The sequence below is a fragment of the Drosophila persimilis genome, unplaced genomic scaffold (genome assembly GCF_003286085.1).
Source record: "Drosophila persimilis strain 14011-0111.01,24,50 unplaced genomic scaffold, DperRS2 tig00000000-arrow-pilon, whole genome shotgun sequence".
In the NCBI taxonomy this organism is placed as follows: domain Eukaryota; kingdom Metazoa; phylum Arthropoda; class Insecta; order Diptera; family Drosophilidae; genus Drosophila; species Drosophila persimilis.
The window spans coordinates 25,951,006-25,965,764 of NW_020825288.1; the positions used below are offsets into that span (position 1 = coordinate 25,951,006).

The following is a 14,759-nucleotide window of genomic DNA, read 5'->3' on the forward strand; positions in this document are numbered from 1 at the left end:
CTCAGATGAACTCTCAGATATGTGGATGTTCGAACGGGCGAATTTTTGTAACTAAACCTTTCTGCATATTATCTTAAAAATATTGATTCCCGCAGGGGAACGGAACCCCAATGTCTTATAGGACTAGCACTTTTGTATTACCAAGCAACAAAATAGAAAACTATTAAAACAGAAAATACTCGTAAATAGGAAGAATTCTAGTCAATACATAAGAGACATGCATACCCACAAAAGTACATACATACATACATAAAACATAACTAATTCTTGAAATTTTTATCGAGAACCATGGTCATGTTCCAGTTTTGATATTTGATATGATGATAAAGATAAAAAGAGTATAAATCTCGGTACCTTAGAATTCAAACGCACAAAGATCTATTGTACAAGCTAAGGAAAGTTGGCAGACAGCCGGAGTTAATAATGATGGTACACTAAAACCATATACTGGAACTAAAAGTAGGCTGGAGGATAGAAATATATTAACGTTCTGTTTGCATACACATATTGTTGTATATAAGACACCGTGATCTCTTTTGTAGCGTGTCTGGAATTGTGGTTGAAACTCCCCGGAAGAGGCAATAGGGTGGGAAATGAGGGGAAGTACATTGATGTAAGTTTAACTTATACACAGAGAAAAAGGAAAGCTTTACTAAATATCGGATCTTAGTTATTTTTTAATTGTACATTCGAATCAAGTTTAATCAAAGAAAGGAAAACAGAGATGACAACTATTAAACTATTGCAATGCTCATGCAACCAAACTTAATATTAATTTTGATGTACAATCGTGTTGAATGGATTTTGTAATGCATAGTATTCGTATCTTTTAAAAAATCTATATGTTTTGAATGTCAAATATTTTATAGTCACGATTCCCGTGAATGTGTGTTTGTCGTTGAAAAAATTGCGATATTTGTATGTGTCTAACTAAATCCTCTACTTCATTTTGGAAGGCGAGTGGGGCTAATCGCAATCGCTCAAGTCAGTATTACGCAATTCAAAATCAAGGACACAGAACACAAAACACAATGAAACAAGAAACCAGAAACAACAGCGATGAACTCGCCCTAAACTGCTGACTTTATGTCAAGTTTTTCAGACTCTGAGTAGAATCTCCCTCCAGAAATTAAAAGCGAATGAAGTGATTAATTTTTTCTGCAACAGATAACATATTTCTACTCTTCAATTTAAACAATTAAATTGTCATTGTTGATTATCAAATAATAATTTTAATATTACATAATTGCCACTTAAAATAAAACGATATTATGTAAAAAAACAACAACAACAAACTTATTGTCTCATTGATCCTTAGTCCGTAGCCTATTTATGTACATAGTAAATCTATTTTCTGCGCTTTCGCCTCGTCTTCTTGTAGCTTCCCGGGTAACTGTCCTCGTCGTCACTATCATCTGTGGGCGACTCCTGACTTTCCTTGGAGCTCGTGCTTGCCGCCGCCGCCGCCGCCTGGCCCACCTGCTGGGCATCCCACTCCTTGCGCAGCTCACTTAGCATCCCCGGCGTCAGCAGACCTTGGGCGAGTAGTCTGTCCGTGAGACGTCCACGCGATGCGCTGGGCAAGCGTGGCTCCTTGACATGCGTTACGCGACGCATGCTGTAGTTTGGCGTCTCCCCTTCCTGGCTGGCCTCGGTGTTTTTGAGCAGGCGAGTTATCTGGAATACGCCCTGCTGTATAATCTCATCCAGCTCCTTTTGGGCTTCCCGTACGTTGCCTGCCTCGGGGAAAAGATCCATGAACCGATAACTGCAAAGGCAAGGCGATGAGATTAGTTTGTTATTTTGGCAGGTGGGTGCGTGCAACCTGCCTCAACCATAAATACAGATCCATAACGTCGAAAACAGACTCCAGGTGCACCAGGTCCAGTATTGTCTTGGGTAGCTTGAACGGCCAGCCGCAGTTACTTTTGATGAACTCAAATGTGATGGGCTCGTTCCGGCTGTACTGCCTGGCTATTTTAAGGAACATGGAGCACACGAAAGGCATCTTGCGGTTGATGGGCGCACAACAGAAGACGTATCGGGCGCGAAGGGGAAGCGGAACATGTTGAATCATCTCGGCGAGGAATTTGAAGTCTTCAATGTTGCACATAAAGTACAGGGAATCGTCGACCGTGCACAGGTTCACAAATATATCCATTAGGTTGCTCAGCGATGAGTTGGGCAGGTGGTAAGCATAGAGCTCAATTTGATCGGCCGTAGGATGCAGGCCGGCCTGCTTCAAAGGGTCGGGTGTCTGTGCCAGAATGCGCTGCAAAGTTTGCAGATCCTCGGACTTGAAGGCAGTCACATATCCATGCTCCCACTGCGTGCGAAAGCGGCCGGCCCGTCCCGCTATCTGGAGAGCCGACGACACCGATATAGTGTCGATCTCGCGCTCTCCTCTCTCGTTCATTGTGGGCTTGACCAAGGAGTAGAAAATGATTCGCCGGATGCTCCTGCAAGTGAAGATTGATTTAACGAAGATAAAATTGATTCCCAGCAATAGCTCACTTACAGATTCAAACCCATGCCAATGGCGTCCGTGGCTACCATTACCTTGCAGCTATTGGCGGGATCATTAAATTTGGCAGCTTGGGCTAGCTTGGTGCCTGGTGGCAGGCCGCCATAGATTACAGCAACCTCCTTTCCTCTGAACGGAATTCAATAGATGAGTATCTTGAATTAGCTTTTTGAGCGCGGGGACGAAAACTCACCGTGCCTCGATTTCCCGAGAAACAGTGTAAATGTCATGCTTGCTAAAGCAAACTATACAATCGCCCGGCATCACATTATCCAATGAGCCCAAGGCAGAATCTTCGACCGTCAGCTCGGTGAGGCGATCATAGCGGCGCACTTCCACTGTTTCGCCGGTGGTTTCGCATATCTTCTGCAGCAGCTCCAGAGCACCAGCCTCGCCGCAGACATGCACCTCGTCCGCTATCAGGCCAAGAAAGGCCCGGGTCCAGGCCCAGCCGCGCTGTGGGTCCCGGATCTGCTGTATTTCATCAATCACAGCCACCTCATCTATCACGTATGGGACAAGGCTGAAGTAAGCTGACGATATGCGAGAAATAGTAGAGTTTTACGCTTACATGGTGTGTTAACCGAGGTCATTTCTACGGTGCACGCAACATGGTTGGCCGGCGAGTTGTCGCTGATGCCGAACTTGCGCTCCTCTCCAGTGACCAGATCGCACGGAGTGCCGCGCTCGTTCGCCTTGTTGTACACCTCCGTGGCAAGCAGCTTCAGAGGACCGCAATAGACGCCGGTCTTGGCACTAAGATACCTTTCCATAGCGTGGTATGTCTTTCCGGAATTTGTTGGTCCCGAATGAAACACGATCTTCCGGGTCAAGGCGCGCGCGTTAGTATACCAATTAGCGGGCTGGCGCAGATCAGAGATCTTTTTCAGATCGTCCATGCAGTCCAGGTGCGGAAACACTGTTTTTGCGTGACGGAGGAAATAAGGAAAGATGTCATCGATGTGGCCGGCCCCCTGCATAATGTCGCTGAAGATTATGTGCAGATCCACCGGAAGATTCTCGGCCTCAATGCAATAGCGCCGAAACGAACCGAAGGCTTGCTGCTGCAAATAGGCTGGGAACAGAATCGAAATTGATAAGTAGAAATTTGCGCATCCTCAAAGCACAGCCACGTACAGTCGAGTCCGTTCTCACTGCACAGAGATTTGGTCTCTCGACGTTGGGTGAATTTGTTCAGGATCTTGAGCAGCTCCGACTTTTCCAGTTTTCCCACCAGCTCGGAGCCCACGTCCTCGCAGTCGACGTTGGCCTGCACCTGCACTGGCTTGAACAGTGTCGATACATTTGTCTCGTGTTTTTTCCGAGAGCTCTGAGGCGGCGCCCGGTGTAAGCAGCGTGCGGCCGCAACAGCTCCATATGTTGCTCGTAGGCTGGGCGACTGGCGAGTGACGCAGATTAGGCTAATGCAACGCCTTGTGTTTTGCATCGCTCCTGCAAACAAGTGAGGGGGAGGGTGTTTTAATTGAACAATTAAGGAAAATGTATTTGTCGAGCACCCACGTTTGCAGCCTCTGATATAACGGAGCGCGGGTACAGCTGACGGGCAGCTGTAAAAAAGAGAAGGTTGTACGCCATTGATTTCTCTCTTTTGATTGTGACGTCACTAGTGCTTGCTCAAGCGCTGCCAGATCAACCAAAATTGTTGTATACGATAGTTCTTGTTAGGCAATTAAATATGATCAATTTCACATGGTATACGTTCTAAAGTATGAACCAAGGACCGTAATCATAAAACGTTAACATTAAAAAATTACATAACGACGACAAATTCAACTAATTATATTAATATTACACGAGTGAAAGTTTCAAAAGCAGTAAAACAAATGCCACGCTGGATCGCCATTATTCAAGAATTAGCGTGTCGGTCATTTGTGTATGAAAATTTTTATATCGTATAGATATCCTTATTTAGACTATTTGAATGTGACATACGAATAATAATGAAGTACTGCACATCGCTGACAAAGTTTATCGTGGTGGCATCACCATGAATTGTTTGTCACAACAAAAATGACTCACTCGGAATATTAAACAAATTAAAAGTTAAAGCATTACAGTTATTCGACTGTTCTCGTTCACGAACAGTGCAATGGGCTTATTCGGCAAAACTCCAAGCAAAGACCCCAAAGAACAGGTACGACACCGTTCTGCCTTCAGCTCAAAGATGTTCCAGAGAAATGATGTCATATTCCAGTTGTTTTGTTTGAAATTTTTGCCTTATTTTCATTTGCTTTAACCTTCGCTACGCAAATTTACAGGTGCAAGAATGGACGCACAAGATACGAAAGGAAGGTAACCAGCTAGATCGGCAAATCCGCAGCATACAGCGTGAGGAGGATAAAGTGAAGCGCTCGCTGAAACAGGCCGCCCAGAAAAATGACCGTGACACCTGCGTCATTCTGGCCAAAGAAATAGTGAATGCGCGCAAGGCCGTCAATCGCATATACACGTCAAAGGCTCATCTTAACTCCGTACAGATGCAGATGAAAAATCAATTATGTAAGTGGTCTTGAAGGATCTGGCTTTGGAGACCCTAAATAATATGATCCTTGTTCTTCCAGCCACCCTGCGTGTTGCTGGTTCACTGCAAAAGTCAACGGAAGTCATGCAGGCCATGCAGAATCTGGTTCGATATCCCGAGCTGGCGGGTATTATGCGCGACATGTCGAAAGAGATGATGAAAGCCGGCATTATCGAGGAGATGCTGGATGAGACAATGGACTCACTGGAAGAGTCTGAGGAGCTGGAGGAAGAGGCGGCAAAGGAGGTGGACAAGGTTCTGTGGGAGATAACGGATGGCAAGCTTGGGGAAGCTCCACTGCCACCAGAGGCTACTCCAGCGGACAAAACCCCGGCAGCGGCCGCAAGAGTCGAAGTCGAGGAGGACGACGACGAAGGCGAAGAATTGCAGGAGATGCAGAGTCGGCTGGCATCCCTGCGTTCCTAGATTAATTGCAATAGGGTTGGTCTTTCAATTATTGTCGGGAAATAGGGAAGACTCTATTCCAGCACTTTGAGAATGTTTCCCACCCAAAATTTCAGATGCTAGGACCCGAAACAGTGAATTATAAAAACCAAAATACTAGCAAGAAACGAATAATTTCACTTTCAGTGCGCCTCTGTTCAATTTGTTTTGAACTCCACGCTTGTAACCGTTACATTTACAAAAGTTACATTTTATTTATTGTATAATTTCCTTGTATTAAAAATCGATATATTCTGTAGAAATCTCTGTCCAAAATCCAGCTCCTACGTGGCTACATTCCATATGATTTCTAAATTGACACGCTATTTAGTTCCATTTTGAAGATAGCCTTTAGAGCAGCATACTCGTATTTTCCAGTCTATGGTCGGACGTTATTCTCGATAAAGTCCAAATACGCTGCCACTCTTGTGTATACACCCGGCCATCCCTTCAGACCACATGGTGTTGGTCCGTATGAGACTACGCCTGTGATGTAGTAGTTGGAATAACCCTCGGTGTAGTCTTCCAACAACAGGGGACCACCAGAATCTCCGCGGCATGAATCCACTCCCTCAACGCCACCAGCGCAAATCTGATTGGAGGTGACGGTGCGCCGCTGGCTAGCATATCGATTATTACAGTCACTTAGCGGCACAGGATCCACTTCAGCCTTCAACTTTCTGTTGGACGTGAAGTTGGTCTCAGTGCGACCCCATCCGGCGACTACCATTTTGCGGCCTAGGAAAATTGCATCGCGCTGTGATGCTAGACTGGGCAAGCAGACCGGCGAGATGTGCTCTGCATATACGACCGGATCCCTAAGCCTCAGCAGCGCAATGTCGTGTAGTTGGTCCCGTGCGTTGCCTGGGTACTGCGGATGAGGAATTCGCTCAACCACGGGGTTGTCCACGTAGCCTGCATTGCAATCCCTCCGGCCGTTCTTCTCGGTTGTGCAGTCTGGATTTGTACTCGTATCCCACTCTCCCAAACGCACGCCCGACAGCTGCCAGTCGCTTGGTATGGCGGATACGCAGTGCGCCGCCGTGATTACATAGCGATTGTTGATCAGCGACCCTCCGCAGTGGTGGCCTTTGACGTTTCCGGCTGGTATTGGAAATTGGTATGGCTTACGGCTCAGTCGGGTCAGAATCAAACTTTTTAGTACTCACGTTTCGTGTACTCGATTAGTACCATCCAAGGAAACTCCTTTTTCCCCGTTTCCACGCCACCTACCACGCGATCACCGAAATTCTCTCCGCAATTGGGCGGCTGGGGCAGCAGGCTCGATGTGGGAACTCGCAGCGGGGTGGGGGGCTGCTGCGGCCGCGGATTCTGATTTCCCCACACCGGCTGCTGATTGAGTCTGCGGTTGTTTGCACAACAAATCTGAAATCATTTGTGGCGATAAATGTACGAGCGTAATGGTATTTTGGTGACTTGCGGGCTGTTGTATTTACGAGGACTTGTCCACTGCGATAGCCACATTGACTGTTCTGAAGGAATTGGCGAGTTTCGGTCGAAACAGTTCCCCTTTGCACCAGCTCGTACAGATATCCGCATTCCTTGAGGTTAATGCACGTCCCACTGTTCTCATCGGGCGTTGTGCAATACCCGAAGATTTCTAGGAGATGAAGATAAAACCCGCACAAATTAATGCTGTTGCTGTTGGTGTTGGTGTTGCTGTTGCTGTCGTTGTTGGGGATGCCCCCAGCCCAATCGGCAGGGTCAAGTTCAGCGCTGATAGTCAGATGAGTTTTCTGCCGTGTCAGCTTGCAGCCTGGAGCCCGACTCGACTGACACTTGCCTTGTGCGTAGCCTTGCCGCCTTTCTTCAGTAAGAAGCACCAAGAGCACGAGTATAAACTTCAGTTCCATGGTGTCCAATGACGATTTAGAAATCTTTGCTCTCTAATATTAATCGGTTGAATAGCGCGCTTGACCGTGCGCCTGCCTTTGCCTGTTCAAATCACACTGAAAGAGGCTTGGAAGAGCTAAACGCCATTGCCCCCACATGCTGCTGTGGCTGTTGCTGTTGTCGTTGTTATTGTCGTGGCTCGTCGGAAACTAAGGTTGAGCTTATCAGCCAGTGATGCGAGAAGCCGCTATTCTCTCACCAAACCAGTAATGACAGAATCTCAGAGCGCGATTCTCAGTCCAGCTGAGATCAGTTCCGTTCGACTCAGGGCAGGGTCTGGTTCTCGCAATACTCGCACAGATATGTACACTGTCAGCGCGCTCCCAACTTCGACTCCGACCCGTGTTAAACGAGGCTAATGGACCGTCTTGCCATTTCTTGCGCTCTCGTTGCCTCATCATCGCAATTTCCACTTGAATGGAGCGATGATTTTATTTCTCTGCCATACTCGAAGCTGACAGGTCTTGGCCCGTTTTAATAGCCATCGCCATCCACTTTGAAAGTGCCTGCTGCTTCTGCAGCCGACAAGTCGATTGAGAGAGTGCGTTCTGTTCAGTTTTTTGTACATACTCGTACATACTGGAATTCCCCAACCACACAAACATGAGACATACAAACACGGTATATGTAAATATGTACTTTATAACGCACTCTGTAAACACTCACTCACACGTACATACATGGGTATATTTTGTGCATAACTTATTTTCAATTAATTCGATTTATACGAGTATGCATATGATTATGCTTGAAATGTTTGTGCATAGGTGGGCATGTACTTATGGGCATGTGTAGTGCTAAGTAAGTTAATTTGTGTGTGACATTCGAATGGGATGGCGACCGCTCCACATGCCGAGGAGATGGGAGAGCCCTCTCTTAGAGTACTGGTCATTTCAGTGTAGTTTGAATACGAGTATATGTGCATGTACATGTACAACGTATTGTGTTTCTTTTTATCAAAACGCTAGATGCCGATTACCTTTGAAGACTAATTGTTCGTAGATCAAATGGATTCAATGTTTCCGACGCATGTACGCGTCTGTCTTTATAGAATCTTCTATATATGTATACACAAATGATCTGTTGGATTGTAGCTCACTTAAAAACTCGAATAGTTTTGCACCGATTGATCTGAAATTTTGACATATCATAAAATTCACTCCCAGGATTGTTTTAGACTATATGCATGCTATATATCATCGCCGGAATCTGCTATGGTAATGCAAGAGGCATTACTGTCGTCATCGTGTGCTCCCTGCTCTTTCGTGGAAGGGATACCAATGTATATCTCCAGTTGTCACATCCACGGGTGTCTGACTACGGCCGGCCTGCTTCAGCTGCAGAGCATCTATATATACGGAGCCTTCGATATCAAGGTGCGTCTACTCGGCGTCATCTTTAAGGATGTATCTTTGGGCCATGGCAATGTGGTCGCTGCTGGAGGATTCTCACACACTAGATTTGGTTCAGGCTTGGTGTCCTGGCCTGGCGTTTGCCTTTTCTTTTGGGAGGGCACACTTACTTTGCTGGAGTCGACCGTACTTGTGCTATTCTACTTTGAAATTTAGATGCAAACGATGGATCTTAAGCTAGTCAGTAAACGGCAGAGTGTAACCAGATAAAAACCCATTTAAATCGGATATTGAATGAACCATTTGAAATAATACAACAATGTGATTTCAATAATTCAATATAACTGGAATGAAGGATATTAAAATAAAATTAAAATACGGCTATCCAATTTAATACCTTTTGGTTTTGTATCTGTGTAAAAAATTAAACTTAAGCTAAGCAGGAGCTTTCAACGGCTTCCATCATTGATTTGGTAAGCCTAACCGCTCCAATACCAATCTTTTTTTAAGAGTCGCCAGGCTAGGAGGGTAAAAATAATCTGAAATACTTAATCCATATGCAAGTAAGTACAAGTCGTTCATTTCAGATACAAAGATACACCGTACTTACTCCACAAGTACAAGAAAACCATGAAGTAGGGCAGAAAGCTGCTTAGAACTAAGCCAGTAGAGAAATAGATCTTACATTTCTGGGGGACGGGTATTCAAGGGAGAAAAGTCTGATTGGAACGCCGATAGCTGCACAGATGCCAACTCACGTTTCTTATACCAAGCAATGTTAATATCCCCGATCCGGTATGCGACACTCCCAGCAGGATGCCAATAGGAAAAAGTCCCTTATAGACGTCAAGAGGAAGTATCTCGAAGAAATAGCCATTTATCTTAAATTTTTGTTCATATAAAATTGGGTCAGGTAAATCTGCCGTATTGAAAAATCCAATAACACCTTTCACTTCGTAGTAATCGTCTAAACCGCAGCGAAATTCAAATTCAAATTCAAATTCAGATATTTATCATACCTACAAAATGAATCAAGTTCGTATGCTTGAAAATAGGTTATAACTATGCCAAAAACTATATTCCAGCACCCAAAAATCAGCAAGATATACGCTAGATATTTCCCAGACATTTTCGTCGAGCTCTCGATTACTTAGTTATATTTCAGCCGAATGGAACAGGGCAATAAAATCAACGCCTCTCTAATGAAAAATAATACTAAATAATACTCTAATACAGACATCTCTCTGTACAAACATGCAATAGGAGGTAATTCTGGTAACGGAATGTGAGCGTCCTGCCGAATAACACAACAGTACCCTTTGTTATATGGCGCAAGAAATATTCCCAAGTATAGCTATCCTTGTGGACAAAACTACGGAGAAGTGCTACGGAAAATACGCAACTGCTGCAGACAGATTCTTTAATTAAAATAAGTACAAACATGCATGAAATCTTGCACTTTCGTTTACTTATGTACGCACAGAAACGTATTGTATTGAAGGTAAATTCCCACTGATCGACGCCGAGTCATCTGGGTTTTCACTCTTGAAATTACTGAATGTAATGTGCAGAATAAACGAATATCATATGTACGTACATACATATGTACATACGTGCAAGTGCAGACACATGAGTATGAGTATGAGTATGACTAAGAGTAAGAGTATGAGTACTAGTACGAGTGTGTAGAGTGATGGGGGAATATTTATGTGAGCATGCACGTAGTCATACACGTACTCGCATGTGTTTCGACCCTTCGGGGCATCCCAAATGCCATCCAAATACCACCACTTACTCGTACAGCTGCTGGGTGACCAGGCGGACAAGAAATGGCTGCTGGGGGAGAGCGATTGGGGGAAGCTGGCTGGGCTCGAGTGGGTTAGGGTGACGGTCAGGGTGAGAGTGCAAATGAATGCGAAAAGTAAGATGGATGATTTCAATTTGTTACAAGTGCTTTTAAGTTTAGATCGAGCTGGAAGGATGCGAATGGGCGAGCGGGCCAACCCAAGGCGTACCCTCCAGCTCCAGGCGGCATCCTTCTGAGTGGCTGCGTGTGTTTCTGTTTATTTAGTGGCAGTTAGTTTGCTGATTTAATGCCATTGGCCACTTGAGGAGAGAGTGGACGTCGTCAATTTTACCATTTCATTTGACAATGCATTTCATTAGGGTTTACCTCCAGATTACCTCTGGTGTGGCTCGTCCGGCTACTCCTACTTGTACTTGTATTAAATTAAAGGGGAGACTGTGCGGCCCGGACAGAAGCAGACCAGGAGCAGGTTGAGCGTGGCTATCTGGCGCCGAAGTCGATGCCGATGCTGTTGTTTTGGGCTAATAAACACGGCTCTTCACACTTGGCTGACTGCAAAGTGTTTTGTGTGTATGTGTATTGTGGGATGGATGGATTGTGGGGACGGCAGGTACGTTTGTATAATTAAAAGCGTTTGCTGCATTATTTATGAGTACTCCAGTACCCGTAACAGGGTACGATTCCTGACAAATGTTTCGCATTTTAGGTCATGCAGGGCTCATCTCTCTCCAAGGCGGTCAGTGCGACGGTCCTATATGTTCATGCCAAGTCTATAAATGGCACATCAAGTGACAAGCGGAAACGAACGCATTAAAATGTCAACGATGTCAATTTAGGAATCAATTGTTCCGAAATAGCGATGAACTTTTTTAATTAAACGAAATATGCCAGCTGGAATCGCAAGTACTTTTTGTATTGATTTGTTGAACGTGCGCCATGACAAGGAAGTTTCGCCATCCCATCCAATGCCTTTATGTCGGGCTCCATCCTGCGTCCTTCGTCCCCACTCCTGTACTCGTACCTCCATGCCCAACCCTCGACCTTTTGGCCGATATTGGTATGATGACTGTGTTGCAGCGACAATGACAAGGACAATGCCGAGACGAGACGAGAGCACGACAGCGTCGTCATGGGGCACAGAAAGTCTCTGAATTCCAAACACTTTGGAATTTTATGTCTAAACAATGCGGACTCGCAAAATGACAGCAGCCTGAAATGTTGGGGAAGAGTTTTACCAAATTCCAATAAAAGCATCCAGCAACAGAAGGCGTGGAACGTGGACGAAGTAGATCTGCTTGTGGGCGTCTGCCCTCCATTAAATTGGCATGCTTTCTGCCAGCCATATTAATCCCACAGGGAAAAAAGAAAGGAAATATCAAAGGTTGTGTTTCATAATGCATTTAAAAACTCTTTATTGGAAATTAACTCGTTCTATATTAAAATACAATCCAACAGTAAATACAATACAACATATTACAATGCAATACAATACAATACAATACAATCCAATTCAGAACAATTCTACGCACTTGCCCGCGTGGGTATACTCGTACTCGTACTCGTACTCGTACTCGTACTCGTACTATTCCTCGTCCTGGTACCCGTACTCGTACAGAGCCCAATGGGTAGTACTCTTCGTTAGAACCAGAACCACTGGCCTTAGATAAACACGAATGCTAAGTTGAACTTCAATAACTGGCTAGATGGCAACTATTATTAAGATACTTTTTGGAAATTTTGAGACCTTACTTGGGATCTAAATTTTATCATTGTTCTGACATAGACGAGGGGATTCGTAGAACTCGTTTTGTTAAGACTCTTGGGCGCTGCTTTCAGCTTAAACTTTTACACGAAGATCAGATCGGATCAGATCAGATCAAACCAGAGGATAAGTTGCCGAAACTGGAATTTTATTTTTTTATTTTACAAAATTAAATTATAATAGAAAGTATTTTCGATTTTTAATCTGCCTATATCCAAACTATTGTTCGCTTCGGCATCAATTGTATATGGCCCTAGATAACTAATTTTATTTTTGGGTTGCTCGCGGCGGCATCTTTAAAATTTGATTTCGTTCATCTACCTTTATATTTAGGTGTTTTGCATGTATATATTGACTCGTAAATTTATGGTTGATTAAGGTATAGAAACTTTAATATATTCATATGAATTTCTTGTATATATATTTCTTTATTTATTTTCTTTCTTTGTTCTTTTACTTGATCATATCAATATATGTATATATGCAAGTATAGTTCATAAAACGTTTAACAATAATTTCAGTCGGTCATTTTGGTATGTAAATTATATATACTTAGGCTATAATTACTTCTGCTTCTGCTTTCTGCTTTTGTTTTTGCGTTTTCTTCCGAATTTTCGTGTTTTCACATTTTGGAATCTCTTTTATCCTCTTTTATCATCATTAGCTTGTAAAATCATGTAATATTCAAAATTAAGACACGAAATCGTTTAGGTATAGATATGATTGCATTATTGAATGATTGTTGTAAAAACGGCAGATATATTTTCCAAGCTCCTGCACATTGTATATTGTTGGGCCAGGACAGACCCATAAAAAGCATGAAGTTTAAATCTCCTTCCGATCGGACTATATCTAGAGCTGCAGGACTGTTGGAAAAGATATTTAAGCATCGGCGAGCCGAATCGGGTCGGGTTTCTACTTTGCCATACATATATATAGGTAGTTATTAAGTAATCGTAATTATTCGCATGGAAACGTGAAATATCGGTTGAAATACGCAGATACATAGAATAATGATTGAGCAGATTGTACATATGTCTATCAGAAATCGTCTAAACTCAGCAATACTTTTGATCATTTCAAGGACCTTAACCTAATACTAGACTTCCTTTAGGGTCATTGGAATTTCAGGTACTTTGAAAATCTTATGAATTATTTGGCATATAACGAAAACACTCGAACCATCTACAATACTCGTTTATGAATGAATGAAGAATGTGCCCTCTGCACCGTTGAAAGACCGGTATTGCATGGTATGGTATGGTATGGTATGATATGGTGTGGCATGGTCTGGTATGGCATGGTATGGTTCGGTGACGAATATGCGGCGAATATGCTATTCTATAGTCTAGTCGATCTAAACTAATCTCGTTGTTTATTCATCATTGATTTCACACTTTGGTTCTAATTGTATGTATTTCTTTCTAGTCTGTTGGTAAGTAGATGTAGCGTAAAGTTGCTATCCTCTAATCGTTGTGCCTACGGAGTAATCGGATTTTGAGCGGTCCCTAAAATATATATGTATATGTGTGTATGTATGTACAATATATGTAGCTTGGCTCGTCGTTGGAGTACAAAGGAACTAACTGCATCTTTGTGCGTTGCAAAGCACTCAAGTGAATTCCCTAGTTCTACTACTATTCAAATAAGCAATATCCAAACACACTACTCGTACATATGTAGGTAGGTAGGTAATAACGAAATGAGGTACTTAAAAGTTAAGTCCTTTAATGGTTATCTCGAAGAGGGGACTTCAATAAAATTGTCATGCAGCTGGGTACCTTCCCGGGTACGTATGCGTATGTATTCCCATTTTAAAATGGATGTAGTCGATGTAAGCGTAAACCTAGTTCAGACACAAGTTAGTATAGCCACCATGGCATGTTCTGGGCCTGGGACTGAGCCGGGGCCGGGTCCGAACAGGCAGATAATGCACGTTGAAGGGGTAAAAGAGCACGTGAGCTTCGGCTAGCCGAAGCCGGTTGATTTTCTTACTCTCATGCACGCATAGACCGAACCACCCGTACACCTGTACTGTATACGGGTGTACACGGGTTTCCCGTATACATGCAATTGTGTAATCTGAAACCGAGACCATCGTAGAATCATCGCAGGACTCTCATCTTTTCGTTTTGGGTCTTGTTTAGAACAAGTTTGGTGTCGCTGCTGGATCAAGACTGATTTGAACTTTCTGATCTTTGCATCGTTGATCCCTTTCGGGAATCGTTTTTCTATAAACATTTCAATTGATTTCGCCATCCCGAGTATTAGATTTCGTCATCCAAAGAGAGAACTGTAAAAGGCCTAAAGTGCAGGATCTGCAGAAAGCCGGGAGTGAGATTGTTTATGAGAAGCCGGGTGTGGGCAAACATTGGTTTTCCATTTAGGCGAGTGTCAAAGAATGGGATTGCGGC

At 43.7% G+C, this 14,759-nt stretch overlaps 3 protein-coding genes across 3 annotated transcripts; 1 reads left to right on the forward strand and 2 right to left on the reverse strand.

The window, feature by feature from the left end:
* Positions 1-893: 893 nt before the first annotated feature.
* On the reverse strand, positions 894-4,057 carry LOC6594381 (ATP-dependent RNA helicase SUV3 homolog, mitochondrial). The gene is made up of 7 exons (XM_026994973.1): positions 4,046-4,057; positions 3,662-3,976; positions 3,096-3,599; positions 2,718-3,027; positions 2,519-2,653; positions 1,830-2,459; positions 894-1,768 (listed from the first exon to the last, which is right to left on the reverse strand). The coding sequence occupies exons 2-7, from the start codon at positions 3,969-3,971 to the stop codon at positions 1,348-1,350; spliced, it is 2,310 nt and encodes a 769-aa protein (XP_026850774.1). The 5' UTR covers positions 3,972-3,976; positions 4,046-4,057; the 3' UTR covers positions 894-1,347.
* A 525-nt stretch (positions 4,058-4,582) lies between these two features.
* LOC6594382 (charged multivesicular body protein 3) lies at positions 4,583-5,773 on the forward strand. Its single transcript, XM_002019260.2, has 3 exons — positions 4,583-4,679; positions 4,804-5,044; positions 5,107-5,773. The coding sequence occupies exons 1-3, from the start codon at positions 4,635-4,637 to the stop codon at positions 5,490-5,492; spliced, it is 672 nt and encodes a 223-aa protein (XP_002019296.1). The 5' UTR covers positions 4,583-4,634; the 3' UTR covers positions 5,493-5,773.
* On the reverse strand, positions 5,646-7,470 carry LOC6594383 (melanization protease 1). The gene is made up of 4 exons (XM_002019261.2): positions 7,315-7,470; positions 6,968-7,131; positions 6,680-6,896; positions 5,646-6,614 (listed from the first exon to the last, which is right to left on the reverse strand). The coding sequence occupies exons 1-4, from the start codon at positions 7,382-7,384 to the stop codon at positions 5,890-5,892; spliced, it is 1,176 nt and encodes a 391-aa protein (XP_002019297.1). The 5' UTR covers positions 7,385-7,470; the 3' UTR covers positions 5,646-5,889.
* Between the last annotated feature and the right edge of the window lie 7,289 nt (positions 7,471-14,759).

Excerpts from the sequence above, each read along its gene's own strand:
- LOC6594383 (XM_002019261.2), bottom strand. The coding sequence starts at position 7,384 with ATGGAACTGAAGTTTATACTCGTGCTCTTGGTGCTTCTTACTGAAGAA. Across the intron at positions 7,132-7,314 it reads GCGGCAAGGCTACGCACAAG|AAATCTTCGGGTATTGCACA; the intron begins GCAAGTGTCAGT and ends TTCATCTCCTAG. Across the intron at positions 6,897-6,967 it reads ATCGCAGTGGACAAGTCCTC|ATTTGTTGTGCAAACAACCG; the intron begins GTAAATACAACA and ends AAATGATTTCAG.
- LOC6594382 (XM_002019260.2), top strand. The coding sequence starts at position 4,635 with ATGGGCTTATTCGGCAAAACTCCAAGCAAAGACCCCAAAGAACAG. Across the intron at positions 4,680-4,803 it reads GCAAAGACCCCAAAGAACAG|GTGCAAGAATGGACGCACAA; the intron begins GTACGACACCGT and ends GCAAATTTACAG. Across the intron at positions 5,045-5,106 it reads GCAGATGAAAAATCAATTAT|CCACCCTGCGTGTTGCTGGT; the intron begins GTAAGTGGTCTT and ends TTGTTCTTCCAG.
- LOC6594381 (XM_026994973.1), bottom strand. The coding sequence starts at position 3,971 with ATGCAAAACACAAGGCGTTGCATTAGCCTAATCTGCGTCACTCGCCAG. Across the intron at positions 3,600-3,661 it reads CAGTGAGAACGGACTCGACT|CCTATTTGCAGCAGCAAGCC; the intron begins GTACGTGGCTGT and ends TTCTGTTCCCAG. Across the intron at positions 3,028-3,095 it reads GACCTCGGTTAACACACCAT|ATGAGGTGGCTGTGATTGAT; the intron begins GTAAGCGTAAAA and ends CATACGTGATAG.